General features: G+C 34.3%; 1 protein-coding gene across 8 annotated transcripts in view; it reads right to left on the bottom strand.

The window, feature by feature from the left end:
- The window catches only part of CNTN5 (contactin 5), a 591,904-nt gene that overhangs the window by 199,627 nt on the left and 371,384 nt on the right, over window positions 1-20,893 (bottom strand). For all 8 annotated transcript variants that reach the window (XM_021529320.3, XM_077781341.1, XM_021529327.3 and 5 more), the window contains one exon: window positions 15,977-16,152. In XM_021529320.3, coding sequence (XP_021384995.2) covers window positions 15,977-16,152 — 176 coding nt within the window. The remainder of the gene's footprint in view (window positions 1-15,976; window positions 16,153-20,893) is intronic.

Raw genomic sequence — 20,893 nt, 5'->3', positions numbered from 1 at the left:
AGACCTTGTCAACTAGGAAGGAAACTAAAGGAAAAGAGGGAAACCAGAAAAAAAACATCTAAGGAGACACACACCTGAACAAATAAATGTGGTGAAAACGAGAGGAAACAAACCTCAGCAGTTACACTAATTGATGGACTATCAAGAAAATACAGGAACCATTTCCAGGGACATCAACCTGGACTTGCAACACATAAGTTTGTAAACCAGGGGAACCCAGACAATCACCACTTACTCTGGACAATATGTTCCAATGCCTCACAATCCTCACAGTAAAGAATTTCTTCCTAATAGCTAATCTAAATTTACTCTCTTCCTGTTTTCTCTTGTCCTACCACTATGAAGCCTGGTAAAAAGTCTATTGTATCTTTTGCATAAACCCCCTTGATATATGGAGTATTCTATTCTATTCTATTCTATTCTATTCTATTCTATTCTATTCTATTCTATTATTTTAATTCTATTCTCCTCTGATGGGTGGAGCTTAGTTTTGACAGTTCCTGCCTGGAGATTCTGGGACTCAAAAGATGTGAGAAAAAATTTCCAGTGTAAAATTAAGGCAAAAAAGTTATTGGATACATAATTTTTTCTTACATATCAACTGTCATCAGATCAACTGTCTCATTTTCCATATCTATATGTTATCTCAATAAATTTCTTCTCAGTTTGTTGTGTTTGGCCTTTTCTGACAGAAAATACAGTAATGGAAAATTATATTCTCCCCCTTGACCCAAATCTAGAATGTGATAGAATTTGGGAACACTTACAGAAGTGGTAATCAGTTTTCTGCTTATACTCTAGTCATTTACTCACAGCTCTCATGTGTAAAAACCATTGAGAAACTAGATAACGGCTAAGCTGTTCTGTGTAGTACTTAACATTATTTTAACAATGTATTTTCAGAAAATGGAGAAATCACCTAGCAAAGAAGTTCATAGTGAATATCCTGGAAGTTCCAAATCAGACCAAACACATTGTTTCAAAGTGGAATTTTTTTTTTTTTTTTCTGTCTTACCTTTCTCCTGGAAACTCTAGTTTCTGCACGTTGTTGTAAAATATTTCCACTATTTTTGTTTCAATAAAATATATTGCAGTGTAGTCTGCTCATGGAGTCTGAGATTACCACAGTTCTTTCACACCTTCAACCCTTTTTTTTCTTAACGCACGTTCTTGAAATAAGAATGATGACATAGCCTCCATAAGTTTCCATGAAAAAAGCAAAGAATAATATGATTTATGTAAACTAAAACTCTTCTACTTTTGCCAAGTAAATTATGCAAAGAGCCTGCATAAAAGTAAATAGAAGTTTTATAAATCAAACCTTAAGTGCCTAAATGCATTCCTATTTCAAGCAGTATTTTAAAGAGCTGAAGCGGAAACATCATCTTTGCAGGCATTATAATTCAAACACTGAAACTTGTAAACTTTTTATTATAGTCCTTTTTCAAAATGCCTATGCTTAAGTATAAAAGGTTTTTATACTTTTTGCAACTTTTTCTATCAGACAGGTACAAACCGTGAATGTAAAGTTGCTCCTGTAGGTATTTTACTTGTAGGAAATGTCAGTAAGATATATAAAATCCACTCTTTTTGTAATTGCTTCCAACTTAATTTTAGGTATCATATCACATTTATCTTTCACAGCCTTGGTGTTTGCACCTCAGATAAATTACATGAAATCAGCAAAGAAGACCCTTCTAGCAGCAAAACAAGCCGTGGATACAAATTCCAGACTGTATGTTCCATTGATGTAATAACTCAGAATAGACAGAGATATGAGATGTATACTAATAATTTAGTTTTCGAACTAGGTTTCAAGACATTGCCTATTTCCTCCTCCCATCTTGAAAATCAATGTCACCAATTTCAGCTGTCTCTTTTGCACAGAAAAAATAATTACTAACACTGAAGAAAGTAAAATGTCTTTAGTACACAAATTACTTGCATTTAGATCTCTGTCCACATATTTATTTTTACCAGGGCATTCCCAGGAACTTGTATGAACAAATTACTTAAAGTAAAATAGTAAAATATAGTAAAATAGTGAGAAGACATTTGGAAAAGCTTTCTCAAATTGTGACATTACTGATGGAAAATGGTTTCCATGATGTTTGTTTTCCCCTTCTAGAGTTCTACAGAAACCTTTTTTTTGAGTTCAGGACCAAAGTCTGATATTTCACGTTTTCTGGTTGAGGAGAATGTACTTTCCAGTGTACATTGTGTCATTGCTACAGTATTGGCCCATGTGTGCCAATATTGTGGTGCTCACTCAAATGAGTTTGCAGCTCACAAACTGTTAATTCCCCTAAAGGTGACCCAATTTGTCAAACAAAATGACCACCTGATTGTAGTAAGTCCAGTATAAATATTTCATTTCAGTATTAAGGTAGATTTGACCAAACCCAGAAGTAAATCCTCTGGAATCTAAAACATTTACAAAATGAAGACACATTGCAGCATATTGCAGCAGTGACCTAGTTCACTTGCATTTTCATAGCAGCAACAGACATATCTGCAGTCTCTGCTTAAAAGACATCAGTCATAATTACTATCTGTAAAAAAGGATCAGTTGAAGTGGATGAAAGCATTTTAAGACCATCAATACTGAACGCATGGGACTCTATGACAAACATAATTTACAGATTTTTCAGCTGCTAATCCACAGTTTTTCTTGCTTTTAGAAAATATTTGGTTTGAGTTTTATGCATCAGTGACTGATTCACTTGCCTTGACTGGTTTTTATTAACTGAGATGAGAATAAACAAGAAAACATAAGCAATATCCTAGAAAACTCATCATACTTCAAGATACTCAATAAGATTAAAATAAAAAAAAGGAATAAAACTTGGCAGCCCTGACTAACTGAAGTAGACTGATGAATGTTTTCTTCATTTCAATGCACTGCCACAGAGTGCTAGGCTCTGAATTGATAAAGTTTGAACATAAGAAATCTTTGTAAATGATCTGAAAATCTTGGTTATCTAAAACAAACAAACCCCAAACCATTATATATTTTACAGAACTTAAAATGTTTTTGTAGGATGTGAAAGAACTTTAAAACAAGCTTATTAGATAGGGTTGCAAGCAGCTGGATGTATAAAATAACTGATGTCAATACTTATTATTTTTAAATAGTATTTCTCCTAGAAAGATGAAATGAACAATTTTATGCACTATGTGTCTAAATGTAATACCTACAAAACCAGATGTATTAAAAAAAAATTCTGTCTGGTGAGGATATGTCCATTTTATTCTGCATGAAGAGGTCACTTGCTCTGTTCAGCCTGGAGAAGAGGAGACTGAGGGGAGACCTCACTACAGTCTGCAGCTTCCCTGTGAGGGGAAGAGAAGGGGCAGACACTGATCTCTGCTCTGTGGTGACCAGTGACAGCACCTGAGGCAACAGCACAAAGCTGACTCAGAGCAGGTTTAGGCTGGATCTCAGGAAAAGGTTCTTCACCCAGAGGGTGGTTGGGCACTGGAACAGGCTCCTCAGGGAAGTGGTCACAGCACCAGCCTGACAGAGGTCATGAAGTGTTTGGACAACGCTCTTGGGCATATGGTGTGACTCCTGGGGATGATCCCGTGTAGAGCCAAGAGCTGGACTTGATGAACATTGAGGGTCCCTTCCAGCTGTGATTCTGTGATTCTATGATTTGTTACTTTGGAAGCTAATATATGACTGTTTTTAAAATTAATGGTAAGAGGCCTACAGGAAAGATGGGAAGAGACTCATTATCAGGAAGGCTAGTGACAGCACAAGTGGGAATGGCTTTAAACTGTGAAAGGGAGTAGGTTTATATTAGGAATTAGGAAAAAAATTCTTTACGGTGAGGGTGTTAAGGCAATGTAATAGGTTGCCCAGAGAAACTGTGGATGCTTTATCCCTGGAAGTATCCAAGGTCAGATCAGATGGGGCTTTGAGCAGCCTTGACCAGTGTAAGGTGTCTCTGACAATGGCAGTAGGGTTGGAAGTAGGTGATATCTAAGATCCCTTCAAACCCAACCATTCTTTGTTTCTGAGATATGACTGTAACAAGTCCCTAAAATACTCTATTTTCAAAATTCTTATTAATTCAATTCAGTGTTTTTTACTTCTATTCAATTAATCATAGCACATTTCAAGTCAGGATATAACCATAAGGATCATAGAGTCCAATTCACATTATTTATTTAAATTTATCTGAGAAAATATTTTATTTAAATTTAATAAGGTACCTGTGATGCTGTGAAAGTAAACATTTGAATTTCATTCCTTTTTCTTCAAGGTTCAACAAATTTTATACATAATTTAGATCTATGTCTCCAAAACATACTCTGTTTAATTTGGTCTTAAATAATGTTTACTGTCTTTCTTAAATTAACTTTGTAAAGTATGTTTCTTTTTGTGTTTTTGGTCTGACAAAAAGTTCATTTAAAACAGTCAGAGAATCCACAGATTTTGCATTTGGATAGTTTTTCTTTGTCTCTTCTGTTTCTAGTATTTTTTACTATACACTCTTTTATATAAATCTTTACCCAGGGAACGGTTTGGCTATGTATTATGGTCATAGATTTTGGAGTGTATACAAAGTAACAGGAAATAAAGGTCAGCTTCTGGGCTGCAAGTTTCACTGTAGGTCTGTGTGATAAGGCAGCATGTGCACACCTTTCTCATCAGGCAGGTAAAGTAAACAAACATGGTTTATAGGCTGTGGACCTATTTAAGGACAAGCCGTATGGAAGAGCTTGGTGGAAGAGAAGGACAGAGTTTAGATGAATAGTGTCAGTTTCACTACAACTTTACATGCAGCCTTTCCTTCCTTTTTAAATTGCCTTCTTATAACTTCACTCCAATTGAATAACTAGAGCAGAAATTAGAGACTTAGTGTCACACTTTTCAGAAAAAAAAATAAGAAAATGGCATTTATGTCTCAGTATATTTTTTACAATTCTTATATGTAAAAATAGTTATTTAGACTTTTAGTTTTGACAGCATTGGGTCAAGTTTTGCCAAGTCTATATACACATAACATATAGATATGAATTTCATATATTTGTAGTATAAAATGGTACAAAGTCAAATTTGAAGTATTTAAATTGCTGTAAAAACTACTTTATTTCACGATAACAGGATATTCTTAACCAATGTATTAAAAAAAATGATTTTATTAAGAACATGTTTCATTGACTCCAAAATATATTGCTTTGGAATCTTACCATAAAAGAAATTTAAAAAGAGTCAATTTTAGTCTAACAAGAAAAGAAGTGCTTAAATCTCCTGTGAAACCAGTATTTAAACATCCTTGTTTCACATAGCACAAAAATCTATATTTTAGAGAACTTTGACCAAAATATACAGCAAAGATCTTTATCCTGAATGCTAACTCAGTGACTTAGAGTGAACTGCTGGTGACTCTGTTTGGCAGGATAAAGTACTTAAAGGATTGGCTTTCCTGTTGAGATTGCCACAAGGCAAACTTGAATTGAAAATACTTTCTTTCATTCCGCTAGCTATGATTTTCTTACCAATATTTCTGCTCAGCTTTTACATTCACTGACATCTTTTATCCGTGATAATTTCACTTTTTTAGCAGATCTGATTTTAATGAGGTAATGGCAGTTTTAAGATTTAATTAAAAATTAATGGCTGTTCCACTTTCCAATATCAGAGTACTACATGTTACCAGACCTTATATAACCAGCTCTGAAACTAAGAAAAATTTTAAAAGAGTTATTTCTCACATTTGTGGCACATCATAGCTAGTAACAATCATGCATTAATATTTTCTTGATTTCTCATGCTTTCATTTCAATGGAGGAATAGTCTTTCATTTGTGAGCCATAAAGGAATATAGTAGGCAAAGACAGGAAAAAATGGAATTCAGAGGATGATTGAATAAAGGATGACTTAAAAATGACAGTCTTGCAATCACTAACCAAAACACAGAGTTAATCTATGTTAATGAGTGAAGATGCTTGAAATCTCATAGTAAAAATAGAAGTGTTTATATATGGAAAGTATTTAATTACGAGTGTCACTCCAGGCAGAAATTTATCCAAGAGGCACCTGTTTCATTATAGCGTCATCTGTAGTAATTTAATAATTTAGAAGAGAAAACACTGAATTATCAGTAAAAGTTCTTACTGAATGTATTGCAAGGTGCTATTCAAGTATTTGGTCCTCTTATGAGAGCTAATGGAAGGGCAATTTAAGTCATTTAGCCTGAAGATATAGAAAAATTTCAAATAAAAAAAAATCACTTCTGTCAGGAGATCCATCCAATACTATAAACACAACAGATAGAAACTACAGTGATTAAGATGGAAAAATCTTTCCATTGTATGATTCTGTTTTAGGTACTTTTATTTCTAGTTAAAATGCAGCTAAGTGTCCATTCAGTCGGTTGAGGATGCAGGAGGTTATGGAATGAAAAGCATGTTATAGAAGGTATTGAATATGAACAAGGAAAGAGAGCTTAGGAGCCAGGAAGTGGGAAATGGGAGACAGAGGAACTGCAGGCAATTAAGCAAAATGTGTACATGGAGACTAAAATAGAGGTGGAAAGATGCTACTAGCCTTCTTGATCAAACAGATGATTTCAGTAAATAAGGAGAGTGGAAATGGCATCAGTAGCCTTATCAATAACAGGGGAGAGATCAGAAACCAGATGCAGGGTTGAGATATGATAGATACAAAAGCTGACAAAAAGACTGCTTAGAGTGATGAATAGGAGAGTGATCAGTTCTGGATCAGCTAAGCACTTGGGAAAAGCAGCTCCTGTTGACCTCATGTACAGTTCCCCAAATTACTGGATATTTTACATTAATCTCTCATGTCATAGTTTTCCATTTAAAAAGAAGAGATGGTAATATCTACTCGGTTCACAGGAACATTGTAAAAATAAATGTATTAATGTTCATGAAGCACTTAGATGCTGTAATGATGAGCACCATAAAAGGCTTCCGAGGAAATTAATTTTGTCCTCAGAGTAGATTTTGAATAGTCTGAATTAATGAAGGCAGGGGGCTGTGCACTGAACAATAGAAAATAGAACACTGTTCAGTAAGGGCACAGTAATTCTTCTGTGACCTGAAAGAGTCTAGTGTGTCTAATAAAAAAAAAAAGAAAAATAAAAAAAAAAAATAGAAAAAAAATACACCCCCCCAAAAAAAAACCAAACAAACAAACAAACAAAAAACCACCAGAAACCTCAAATCCCCAAAAAAGAGATTGTGTGACAATTCTATATTTCAGGACTCCAGAATTCAAGGCAAAATTCAGACTGTATAGACAATGATGAATCCCTCATCCTGTAGCTTGGATGTTTGACCTTGCAACTCTAATAAAATTTACTGTAAGATTTAATGCGTAGCTAGACACACAATATATAAATTTCTGACCTAATAAATTTTGTTTTAATTAGTGTGGTAGGTATGTAGGTGGGCTCAGGATTTACATATTCATAGATTCCTGAGGACATTTTTACTAGTTTCCATGCTTGATGAGATATAGGGTTGAAACCTAATTAAAAGGTTTGTTTGGGGGATTTTTTCTGTTTAGCTCTTTGTGTGTGTGTCTGCATATGGAGACAGATTACAGCACAGTTTATAGAAAGAATTTGCTTCTTTTTATATATATATATAACATGTCCTATGAAAACAACTTTTAACATGTGACATTTAAAACCAGTGTAGAAGAAATTGTAAACTGTTAGATGCTGATGGTAGACATAAAAAAACTACCCAGTCTCACAGAATTTAAGACTATCATGTTACAGAACTTGACATTATCATTATATGGTGGTTATCTTCAAAAGCTTTTGATGATGGAATTATCACTGGTCATTATTTATTTTTGGAAATTATTTTGATTTTATTCTCAAAATAATTACAAGAAATGGCAAAAAAATCAACAGTTATATTATTATATTAATGATTTTGAATGCAAAGCACTATAAATAAAATATATAATTATTCAGTTGAGAATACAACTTCCATGTTGAGAAAACTTCCCATCTTCGCAGCTTTAGGTGATTTAATGAAGAGTTCTGCTGTGAACACTAGTGAAAATATCAAGAAGGACAAAAGACAAATTGGCCTTGGAATTTCACACTGTTGTGAAGTTTAGTCACTGAAGTAATAAGTTTCATGAATGGAACTCATGGATGTTGGAACTAATTTAAGTCTGGATTTACTCTTACATTCTTGTCTTCTCTTATTCCCAAAGTAAATGCAATTTTCTGTTACTGCTGTCTCATGCTTTATATGGAAACAGATGTGTACGCTGCTCTGTCCTTATAGAAAACTGAGCAAAGATGACCATTGAAGTTGTAGATTAATTCTATACCACTATCTTTTCTTTTTAATTATGAGGAATCTAACTAAAAAACTTATCTGTATTCTTTTTCATTTCCTTTGTAAGGCAAACTCAACTTGATTTCTCCTAATTCACATTTTATCCATGTGTTTCACTACCTTCTAGATGGTTTCTTTGATGATCAATCTCCTTTATTCATTGTAGGCTTCAATTCATAATAACACTTGTAACACTAGTAACACTTCTTCAGTGTTATTACCTCAGACAGAGCTCATCTCTTTCCTAGAAGTTTTCCTCCCTGAGCTCCAAAGTATCATCAAAAGTGACTCCACCGCTTTTATAGAGTACAGTTCCTAAATCAGCTCAAATGCCCTGCCCACTTCTCTCTTCTTCCAGGCTTGTGCTGCTCTTTCCTTTGTGCTATTACAAGTACCTGAGCCCCTGCACTTTAAACAGAAGAATAACCAGTTGGACAATTTTATTTTTCAATGAGACCAGGAGCATGATTTGTTTCTCAGGAAAGCCATAATACATCTGTGTCAGGATAAAGCAGGGAGAAAAAATGAGAGCAGGAATGTCATGATAGCACTACAAATACCATGTGAGAAATTCAAGTAAAACTTTTCATTTGAAAGAATTTGCAATAGTGGTCACATGCCACACCTAGAAGGGTCTAAGTATAGAGATGACACAGGATTTTCCAAAAGTCAGTCTGAGCTAGAACTTGTGAGGGAAATTTACAAAGTGTTGTCTGGTCTTGGCACAAAAATCTCATTCAACCTTTTAAAATTTCTCCTGTTTAGTAATGCTACTGTTAATTACTGTCATCTATATTTATATGCCAAGTCTAATAATTCATTAGCATGATAGATTAGATTGTGAAAGATAGGTGAGTTAGGTTATGGACAGGTTAAACACCAGTCTTCCAGTCCTGCAGAGAAATGCACAGTGCTAAAATGAGAAGTCAGTAGATATACTATGCATCTTTAAATGATTGCTGTAATTGCATTTCAAACTGTGTCTCTCTACATGACTGACATCTATTAATTCTTCGAAAGAACAAGAAATATAAAATGTATTGTGTAAAATACATTTTCAGAGTAAAATACTAAGCAGAACTTACACCTCAGAACACTTTTTTGACATCAAAACTTATGTAGCAATAAATGAACTTGACAAGATTAATAAATCTCATTTCCACTTAAATATGTGGAAATACTTTTTTGGTGTTTGATGGATATGAGGATCAATGAGATTGAAGTTATCCCTATGTGCAATTCAAATGGAATGAGATAATAAATGTTGCTCAGTGGAGTACATCCAGAACTGATACCCCTTTCTGAAGCTAGTAACTTATCCTAGTACGTATCAAATCTGCACTGTATTGATGTATAATCCCTAATCAGAGGTCTGACCTCAACTTTTCACACTGCATTCATTCTGGTACTATCATGCAAAAGAATAAACGTTAATTTTAATTAAAAATAAAAGATTTTCTGTATTAGATCTTCCTGAGTTTTGTTTCTTAGTGTTGTCTAAATGTCCCTCTCAGGCTGAGGTGATGTATGATTTCACCACAGGAAATTCAAGTGGACGAAGTCAATGAATTACTTGTTTCTAAGGACAAAGAGGAGCCAACTTATTTTGGGAGAAAAAGGAAAGTCTTAAATCTTTGCCTTTCAGATGAAGATCTGGCTATGCTAATATAATGAAAGGTATCAAGAAATAATCTCCTGCATTGGATTTTCATCACAAATAGTGTCACTGTGTTGGAAGAGTACCTGAGATTCTTTAGTGGGACAGCAGCCTTCTCCAAGACAATTCTTGTCACATTTTGGGTGTTAGCAGAATTGACTAGGGGCTATTCTCAAAAGAGAATTTAGAAGTACTCTGTGTCTTGGAAGGTAAATAAATTTAGAATATGGAGGTAAACCTTTACATATGATTTGCACTCAGTGCTAGGGAATGCTTACTTTACTAGGACAAAGAACCTCTTTTGGAAATGACAGGACACTGATTCGAGACAACAGACAGAAGATGAAAGAATTTCTCCACTCTCCTCTTGTCTTTGTGAAAGAAAGCACCTGCTTTTGTAGATAGGAAAGGATTGGGTTTTCTTTGCTCTTTAAAGTGTTCTAATGGAGAGGCTAGGTCTTTAAATGCTGGTGTAGCAATGAAAAAATGGAAATGGACTGCAATTTTCAGACAGCTTCAAGAGCAGAACAGAAGGGACAGAAACATAGAGGAAGTCTACCAGAGCTCATCTTATGCTACTACAGATAGGCTGCTGTTCACAGGGTCAGGAGACCATTTCCAAAGGCCTACTGTAGAAGGGGAGTTCCAGGAAACAAGTTATTTTTTTCCAAAGCTTTCACTGGACACCACTCCTGAATACAGCTGAACTCCCAGAGGGTTTACTGTTTGGCGATACTCAATGATTTGTTTGGAAATTTGAATAACATAAAATTCATTGATTTTGACATTCTTTCAGAAAGAGTGGGTGCTGTCTTTACAGTTTTAGATGGCCTGCTTATTTTACTGATTTCTCCATACTTGCTTTCAGACTCAGAGTCACCTATGTTAAGTGAGGTTTTCATGAAAATTCAGCATAGCCACAACAGAGTACCAAGATCTATCTTTTCCAACAGGAGAGCTTTAAGAAATGCTGCTTAAAATGAGTTGTAATAAGTTCTGATATTTTTTATTCCTAAAGTTTGTTATTCAAAGGTATTTATTCACTTTAAAAAGAAAGAATGAGGAAATGAATGACAGAAGGCTTAATTAAACCCATTATGTGTCTGTCATGATGACACTGGCAACAAATCCATACAGATTATTTCAAATATTGCTTCAGGAAGCCTTATGTTTAACAACAACAAAGAGTTTAAGCATGTGCTGAATTTTAAGGACTTACATCACCCCATCAGCTTCAAAAGGATTATGCAGATACTTTAAGGTGAAATGTCTTTTTAGACTAGAGCCAAAGTTCTTAGCATTTTGAACAACTGAACTTAGTTATATAAGCCGAATATTTCACTATACAACAAAGTAAGCATCCCCACAGCTAAAATTCAAAAAATTTCATTTTCCAGACTTCTACTTTGACTGCAAACATAATTTTTTCAAAATTTTATACAAAAAAAAAATATTACTCAGCTAATTTATTTCCCAATCATCTTAAGAAAAGAAAGGGCTACAGTTGGAGAATTTTAAAATAGATATGTGTAAATGGTTTGAACATTTATGTAGGAAACTGTGGCTGGAAAGAACAGCTGAAACTGTTGGCAGAGTTTGGCAAATTCACATTCATTTCAAACTCACTGAATGATACTCTTCAATTAATAAATTATTTATCAATAAAATGCAAACAGTTCTAAACAAAATTTACTTTTTATGGTATTTACACATAGTTTTCAGGTGCCTTTTAAGCATATATTTTCTGAAGAGAGCATATTGGGATAGTAAAGAAAACAATCCAAAAACATTGTAGCGCAAGTCACTGCTGTAGGTGTAGCTATTCTTAACTGACACAGTAACTAACATTCTTCACACAGCCGTGATGCTTTCAGAGCAAAGCAGTCACAAACTTAAAAGTTTATTACAGGATGATCAGGGACACTTTTGAGACTGAGAGTATAATTACCTGCATTTTGATTTCTTTTCTCGCTTCAGTTTTCACCTTTCATTTATAGTACCTAAAACTGTTTAGATTGATATGATTTTGAAGCAAATATTGCTATTGTAACACCATTTTGTAATTCTGCATCTTCTGAAATGAACATGAGAAACAAAGGCTTTTCTCAAGTCTAGGGGGTTTCAATAAATCAAATCTTTACAAATTAATGCTCGGAAATTATGATATATACCCAATAAGGTATCCAAGGAGCATGATGGAAGGAAAGAAACATAGATGATTAAACTAATTTCTTTGTAGGCGAAGTCAATTAACAGGTTGACAAAAGTGTGCTGTGATAGAATGGGCAGTGTGCAGCCTGTCTCCTCAGGAAACTATCGATTTATATGTCTGCATCATGGGTGGCTTCTTATTCTGTACAGCATTGGTCAGTTATCATAGGTCATCCATCAGAAAAAGACATTTAAATTAAATCTAATCAGTGTCCTTCTCTGTAGATTAAAAGGAATAAAACAGATTTAGTAAAAAAAAAGCCAGTGACAATTGCACTAATAAAACTGCAGTGAGGAGTTCCATAAATGACAGGTGAGAACTTGTTTTCTCTTACCACTTTAGGTTTTTAGCCAGGCTGTAAATATCATTGAGACGGTATGCTTGTGAAAGCTTGAATAATCCACAGATAAAGGAATGCAATTTTGTTTTGTGACCTAATGGAATACAGAGATTGTACATGTGGCAAAGGTAAGTACAAAATACATCTGCTGTTGTAGCCAAAGTTATTAGGACACTGTTCGAAAGAGAAGCTGTGGAACCACATACAAAAATATGCAGTTGTTTTGCTGTAAGGCAGATAGACATAGTCAAGTTGAAACATATATCTTTTTTTCAATTATGCATTAGATTTTGTTTTTATTGAAAAAATATACTTCTAATTTCATTTACAGAATGCGATAGTTTTCTTTTTTTTTTGTTTGCTTTCTAAAAATAGCATAAATCAGCATGACCTTGGACATGAGACATCATAGGAAGTAAAAAGAAAAAAAAAAGAGAATTTTTATCGAGTTTAAATCTTCTTAAGTGTTTGCTGTGGTAGTTTGAAATTTCAAGCAGACCTTTAACTGCACATAACTGGTCTTCCAATTTTGCTCCATAAAAATAACCAGTGATAGAGTGGGCTATTTCAAGTATTTTATATCTCTTTCTCTTTCAAATCCAAAGACATGATATAAGCATCTCCAAGTATTTCCTCTTTTCAACTGTGCACACATATGCAAATGATATAGTACATAAGCATTTATATTTGCAATGCATCACAAATGCTGAATTACATGATAATAACCATAGCAACGGGGCTTTTAGCCATGGATGTGGGAGAGAACTAAGACTCATTGTGATAAATATGCTCTCCCTTTTTGGGTTTCATGGTATTTAGGCACCTTAGAATACACATTTTGTCCTTAAGATGGTATCAAAGGCCTTGGTTAATGGTCCCTATTCCACTTTTATCTGCATGCCATTTCTCTTTTTAATTAGAAGAACAACTTTCAAGTTGCAAAGATGTAACTATTTTCCAGAGAAGCACAGCCCATGAATTCAAACAATTCCAGGAACTTAATTTTTGGGTTTTTTTCTAGTGAAAGCAGTAAGTTTCTAAGCTTTTGGAATCAACATCCATGGTTTTGAGCAATGAAAAGGAAAATGAAGGGCAATATGTATAGCTCTGCCTCTCATAGTCAGAAATGGCTTTGTTTTTCCTTGGGATTATAAATTACTCTTCAAGCCATTATATCCTAATAAAACTGTAGAGCACCAATTACTTTAATTACTTTAAGGTTAGGACATTTCCTTAAAAAATCTATTCCGATGCTTTACTTTCTGTTTTACTGAAATCAACTGGACATATGCAGGCCAGCTGTTAACAAGAAATACTTTCCTATAAAGCTATAAAGGTGGTGAGGCACCGGAAAAGATAGCCACTGGATCTTACTTACAACAACTTTTCAGTGATACAAGCTTCTGACATGTTAGTATGAGTTTACAGTGCAATAATATCATTCAACTTGAATTAAATAATATTAAAATCTGAGATGCTGCATAATGCAAATATTATTTCAACATGAACACCAACTATTTAAGATCAGGCATTAAAGAAGGATCGGAAGAGAGAGTATCATGCTACATAGAATTAAGTTAGAAATACACATTGAACTTGAAATTGCTCTTATGAACAAGTTTCTCACAAACTTCTAAAAGAGCTTTAATCAGTTATTACTCTATAATTTAAAAATATTTTTATGTTCTAATTACAGCCTTTTCTCTGGTGCAAGTCCTGCAGCACTTCCAAATAGCATTCTGCCATTAAAATTTCCTAAGAAACTTTAATTACAATTTCCAAATACTTTAATAAACAGAAATCACATTTCAGACATTAAACTGTAATAATTTTGATATCTGCAAAAGTAGGTGTGTAAGATAATATAAACTTAAAAATCCAATTAAAATAAACCCACTAAACCAAATATCTGATTTCTTTTTTCTTTTTTTTTTTTTTTGGTCACTTTATCTAAATTTATTTTATTGGAGGAGGTAATAATATAAGTACATGGGGACCTGGATGAACTGTGGATGTAATTATTGTAACTACAGCTCTCACTTTCCCTGTGTATTTTTTTTTTTTTGACTGGAGTTAAAAGGCAACTCTTTTCCCTACTCTCGATCTGGGAACAGAAATCTGAGGTTCAGACAGCTGGAACCATGTAAAGAACACAGTGGTTGGGTTCTCTAACCAGGATATTTTTTGTAGGATAGTTTTCTTGTCTAAAAGACAAAATACAGAAGAATTTTCTCAGAAGCTACATTTAAAATGGAAGTCCAGTAATACCATGATACTCTTGTGGTGCTTAGAGTTTTAAACATGCTACCCTGGCATGAGCAAACTTTTACAAATGTCATTATTCTTCCCAGCTCAGAAGTAGGCAGATAGTACTATAATCTCCTAACACCGTGATGGACTATGCAGCAGATAAAAATTAAGCAATAAATTAAAGAGGTCTGACTTGACCAGAGAGGGGTGGATTAAGTGAAGATCAGACCTCACTGCTAAGTTCTTGACAACACCAGATGTGTTAGTAGACATGCAGATGGCAACTTCTCCTTAAACCCATTTTTCCAGCTGTGGCCATATGAAGATCTGGCTCATATTTCACGGTATTGTCTTATTTTCAGCGGGATATGAGAAACTAGGATGGAGTTCTTTTTGTACTCCTCCTCTTAAAAACCACTTTTATAGGATTTATCTAGGTAAACATAATAAAATTATGTTGGATTTCTTCCTGTAAAGTACTGAGGGGAAGTTAGGGTTGAAGAGAAATCCTGGCCCTGTTTTTCCTGCTCATATGTTTGAAATAGAGTATGCTTTGATAGACCATAGCGTTTACTTGAGATCATGAACTATTGATAGCTTCTGAAAAGTATATTTTAGTAGATGATTTCAAAAGGTAAGACATTTTTTTTGTTTCCATTAACAACTATAAAAACACCTTCAGTTTTATATTTTATGAAAGTATAAGTACATGTATGAAAGGATATGTATGGAAAAATAAGGACATAAACCATATATATTTACATACATATATACGTTTAAAAAATAGCCATACATAGTATCCAACAGATAAATAGGCACTTTATCTCATTCTATTCCTAAGTTTGCAGTTCTTTCTTTCCTGCTCAGAGAGTGTGGCAAAATGATAGATGTTTCAGGAAACTAGCAATGAGTGAAATAAATCACTGCAGAGTATTCAAGTATGCCATTAAAGTACACCATTTGGGAACATGTACTAGAGTTATTTTCCCTGATGATTCTATTTTAAAAGTAACAAGTTTGCAGAAAATCACTCTCTTCCACTAAGTATTTTATTTGTAATTTTGGGATTCTAGCTCAACAATGTCAGTGTCACTTGTATAACAGATTCAAATTACAACTTAGTGCCTTATCAAGCAATGTAAAGGTCTGATTTGTCAATATTTTAAAAAATGTTACTCACATGCAAACTGAAGAACAGCCTCTCTGCTTAAAATACTGCCAAACATGTTGGTAGTTAAACATTGGTACTGTCCAGAATCTTTCATTTCACTGGGGTTGCTGATGATCAAACTTCCTTCTATTAAACTGAAGCGATAATCACTTTCAATGTCGATTTCTGTTCCATTTCGAAGCCATCTTAGGGGGAAAAAAAAAAAAAGCTCACTGAAAAACTGCTTGAGCATTTAACAGCCAAGTGAAGGTATCAAGCTTAGGACACAAAATATGACAGCTCCAGTTGTAATAAAAACTATTCAGCGAAATCCTGTGCAGGAACCTATTACTCTGGCAAAACCTGAAAGCAAAAAACACAAGCAAAATCTGATCTTCAGCCTCTGGAGAAAAAGGATATTCTTTGTTTTACCTATGCTGAATGAAAATAATGATCTCTTCTTTTTTTTCTGTTTTTTTTTTTCTCGCCATAAACTAACATTCACAAAAGCTTAAGACTTGAAAACTGCATAGCAGATGCATCCTTTATGTCAAAAATAGGAATTTTACTGTGCTTATGATAATCAAAGTTTTAATTCAGATTCTATCATTAAAGCCTTAGGCCCAGCTGAGCTTACAGGTATCACAACTGAGTCTGCAGTGCATAAAAACAAGGAAAAGTTTTTCCATTCTTTCAGCATTTGATCATCTTAGCCCAAGAAAAAGAGACACCTCATTTAAATACAGAAGAAAGAAGAGCAAGACCTGTGAAGATCAAGGAGACAGATTGATGTACATAGGCTGTTATGCAACATAGGATTTTGGCAACAGACAAAGGCAAAATAATATCAGCTGAATCGGTATACACAAAATTCAAAGACTGGAACAAAGAACTGGAATTAACTGCTGGGTGGCAAATGGCAGTTCCTAAGAAATACTAGGTACATGGAAACTAAGACCAAATAAACAGTCTGAATAGGGAATGCTAAGTTGGGGATGTGTTTGGGAGTGAAATAAGAAGCCAGAGCAGTAAAATAAAGGATGGGAGTGAAGATAAGAAGGAAAAAACTAGGCTGGAAGAAACATTAAAAGTATCCCAACTAAGGCAAAGTTTTGAATTATTTCTGAGTAAACACTTATTTTTATGAGGTTTCAGAAGTAACCTATGAGTCTCATAATTTTTCAGTCATGCAAGTGGTCTTATGGGTTGTGTTTCCTGCCTGTCCCAGATACTGTCTGCCAAAAAGCTTCAGCCTCCTATTCATCCCAAAAAACTAAAGCAACAAACTCTGTAATAGTCCACTGGCTGCAAGAGAAAATATTTTTTGTGGTAGATTAATAGACTTCAGCAGTCTGGAATAACCTCTTATGTGTGTGTGTCTGTAGTTTATGAATAAAATAATAAAATCTACATATGAAGACTTTTAGATTTTTTTTTGTCAAAGTGTAATTTCATTAAATTGTAAGAAGAATGCAAAGAAGAGATAAGCAGTGTAAACAGATAGGGTACAATTATTATAATACACAGATATTTCTTTCATTACTCTTTTGCTGTCATTCTGCAGCTTCAAAGTTGGCTTGGGAAATTTCCAGGAATTTGAAAGCTTTGCCAGAGATCAGCAAAGACTGGAAGAACTTGGCAACCTTTAGACTCCAGAGACAACTTTAACAAAGCAAAATAATTATTAATTCACTCAATCTAGTTAACATTCATGATGAATGGGATACAGAGAGCAGAATTCAGCTGCAGTAGTGGTGAATATTTCTTAATCCAAAGGTCAGAATAGTCAGAATATGGATGAAGTATGAATCTCCTATTTGTCCTTTCTTTTTACAATTGGACTTTTGATTGCAGAGCGCCTCTGTTTCACTGAATGTTAGAAAGGAAACATTGAAAATTTATTTATATTTTAAAAGATAGCAGGGGAAGTTTTATAGGATTACCTACATTTTAAAACAGATTCATACATAGAAGAGGTAAAAAAAGGAAAGGAATTTTTAATTTGACCAATTTATTGATTAGTTTATATTTTGAATGAAATCATAATGAAAATCAATTCTTTTAATACATATATCCTTGTATATATATGTGGAAAAAAAAGCAAAAGTAATTGATTTTGAATGGAAATTTAGATGGGGGAAAAAGCAAAAAAATATTTCCGAATGGGAACTGTCACAAAATTCAGGTAAACTAGCTTTATTCCTTTAGTTTCATTTTCAGCTAAGTTCAATGAATAAATATGTTCTTTGAATTCTACCTCAAAACCTTAGATCTTAATAGCTACCTGCCTTTACATCTTGCGGTCCATCCTGAGGGATTGTATTCCCCTCATATAATCTATAATTGGAAAATAAACACTGAATTAGGTGACTTTTTTCTAGGTAACCTGATGGATCTGGAAGGACAGAACCCAAAATATAACACTTCCAAGGTCACAGATTATTAGGAAAATTCAGATGCATTTTTTCTTGAATAAGAGTGACAGATAGCATTTCAAAATACTATTATCTGGCTTAAGCAGAGAATAAATAATTTTTAGAAAACTTTTTCAATTGCCTTTCCTAACAGGAAATGATATTTACAAAAGAATTAAATGATACTGACAAAACAATTACTACCCAGATAATGTGTGTCCTAAGTAAAAGAGTCCATGCAGTGTTTCACAATCAGTGAAAGCTGTGTAGTTAAGTGGCATCTCAGGGAATTCAATACCTGCTTGTAGCTCAGTATCAATGCTGACTGGTGAGATCCCACAGGAAGTTTGTAAATGTCTGCATTCATCATCAAAGGCATTGAAGTCATTGTCTTCATTGCACTGCCCTGACTTGTGATGCTAAGGTATGATATGCAGAAATGTTAAGCAAACAGAATTTATCTCAGGGAGTTATTCCCAAAAAGTATGCATCAAAATACCTCAATGACAGAAAGACAGGAAATTAAAACCTATTTTATTTATTTATTCAGGGTAGAGTTTGGAAAAAGGGAAACAAAGTTTTTTGAAAGGAAGAATATCTGAAATGATGTGAATATTCTGCATTCCATTCAAACAAAGTCATGTCCAAGAATAAAAAAAAGAACTTGTAAACAGGTTATGAACACTGTGTCACAAATTACACAGACTAAAGAAATGAATGTAAAAAAAGGCAGAGATAACATTGAAAATTTTGAATGCTTTAAATGTTATTTTAATATAAATTTAAATAAATGTGCTTTGGTTTTGGCCAAAAATAGTTCTTAGCAGCACAAGCCTCAGAGAATATGTAAATAAAGGCCCAGTGCAGCTGGCCAGAGTCTTTGGTAATGTGGTTGGGGAGTGGCATATTCAAAACTTTGTGTATCTGTAGATCTTTTGAGGTTAAATTCCCTTTACATTTGTCCTGGAGAATAGTATTTTCCTCAGAGAGCAATTTTTACTTCTTTTCCCTCCCTTGGATGGTAGTGTGCATTGCAAATGCTGTTCAGACAAGTGGCAGCAAAAAAAGAAGTTAAACTGTGCTGTTTGAGTTAGGCCTTTTAGGTTAAATATCTTCTTCCATGAGCGAGTTTGCTTATGAGGCTGCTGACACCAATTAATCTCTGGAGAACTGAAGACATGGATATCAAAAAACCATAAATCAACCCAGGTTGGAAGAGATATTAAAAGAACATTTTTTCCAGCTTCATACAGCAAATGGAGCCTAGTTGAGGTAATCAAACATTTTGGTTATTTGCATCTTGAAAGCCTTCAGGGGTTACTGAGGAGTATGAAACCTTGCCTTCTCCATGTGGCTCCTTATGAAGAAAGAGTCCCTATCCTCTTTGTAGACACCCTTTAAAATACACTGAAAGTCTGCATTTATTGATTGCATTCCACTGGAAAATGCAGAAAAATTGTTCAATGAAGAAAGGAGATGGCATAGTTTCTCAACAGACAATATTTCTACAAGAATAATGAGGTTGTCTGGAAGACCTGAATATAGGACTTTGGGGGTGAATTTGTGCATTTTCCCAATAGTCACAGGCTATGTTTAATGGACTGACAGCACTTTTACAATGTGTGGAACCAATACACTTTATTTTCTTTTATTATTATAAAGAAATCACCAGTTGGTAACAGAATTTACAGAAGGAATGTCAGTAAAGAAGAATGCAACATAGCTTTCATACCACATAGTAGAGGAATTCATGCTATTATGGTTTGGAGAATTTCTGGATATTCATTCCTAATCCCATGTTATGTGTTTTCGTCATGCCTGTGTTGTTGGGGGGGTGGGGGAGGGAGCTGTGATCAGATCCTCCATATGTTGCAAAGAGGCAGATTGAGTGCTGTTATGGTAGGGGTATCTAAGGATGGTACTGCTTCTGGATTTCTTCAAGTTATAGACATGCAAGAGCTGTGATTTAAATAACTCTAAGGAAAATTCAGTCAGAATGCTGAAGAATTCACAAGTCATATAAGGGTAAAAGGCAAAAGACAAAATGTGGAATTGATGATTTCCACTTATGACAAAACACTATAAGAGTCCTTATATTCCCTTTGTAATTGAAGAATGACTCTATGAGAAAAGATGAAGGGTATGTGGAAAAAAAATAACCAACCATATGTTCCCCCAGCCTTCTTACATCACTAGTAATTTACATAAAATATGAGCAGAGACAGATATAGCAAATGAGTAAGGTGACTGCAACATACTGCTACCACCTGTAGGTATGCACCATCAATAAAATGCACTCTGAGGCTCACAGCTGTGTCACCACAGGACTGAATAATGGATAACTGTGGCCTACAAGTCTGCATGGAAAAATAAGCAACAGGTGATGGTTGCAGAGGAATAAAATGGAAGGCTTGTGAGTGAAGAAACACCAGATTTGACTCAGCCATGGTATCTTGTAGTGCCAAGTCACGTCATTTAATGCACATACTTTGCTGCCTTCCCTATATGTTGGGATAGTATTTTGTAGCTTTAT

The sequence above is a fragment of the Lonchura striata genome, chromosome 2 (assembly GCF_046129695.1).
Source record: "Lonchura striata isolate bLonStr1 chromosome 2, bLonStr1.mat, whole genome shotgun sequence".
NCBI classification, from domain to species: Eukaryota; Metazoa; Chordata; class Aves; order Passeriformes; family Estrildidae; genus Lonchura; species Lonchura striata.
This window is presented reverse-complemented; position numbering and strand designations above follow the sequence as displayed.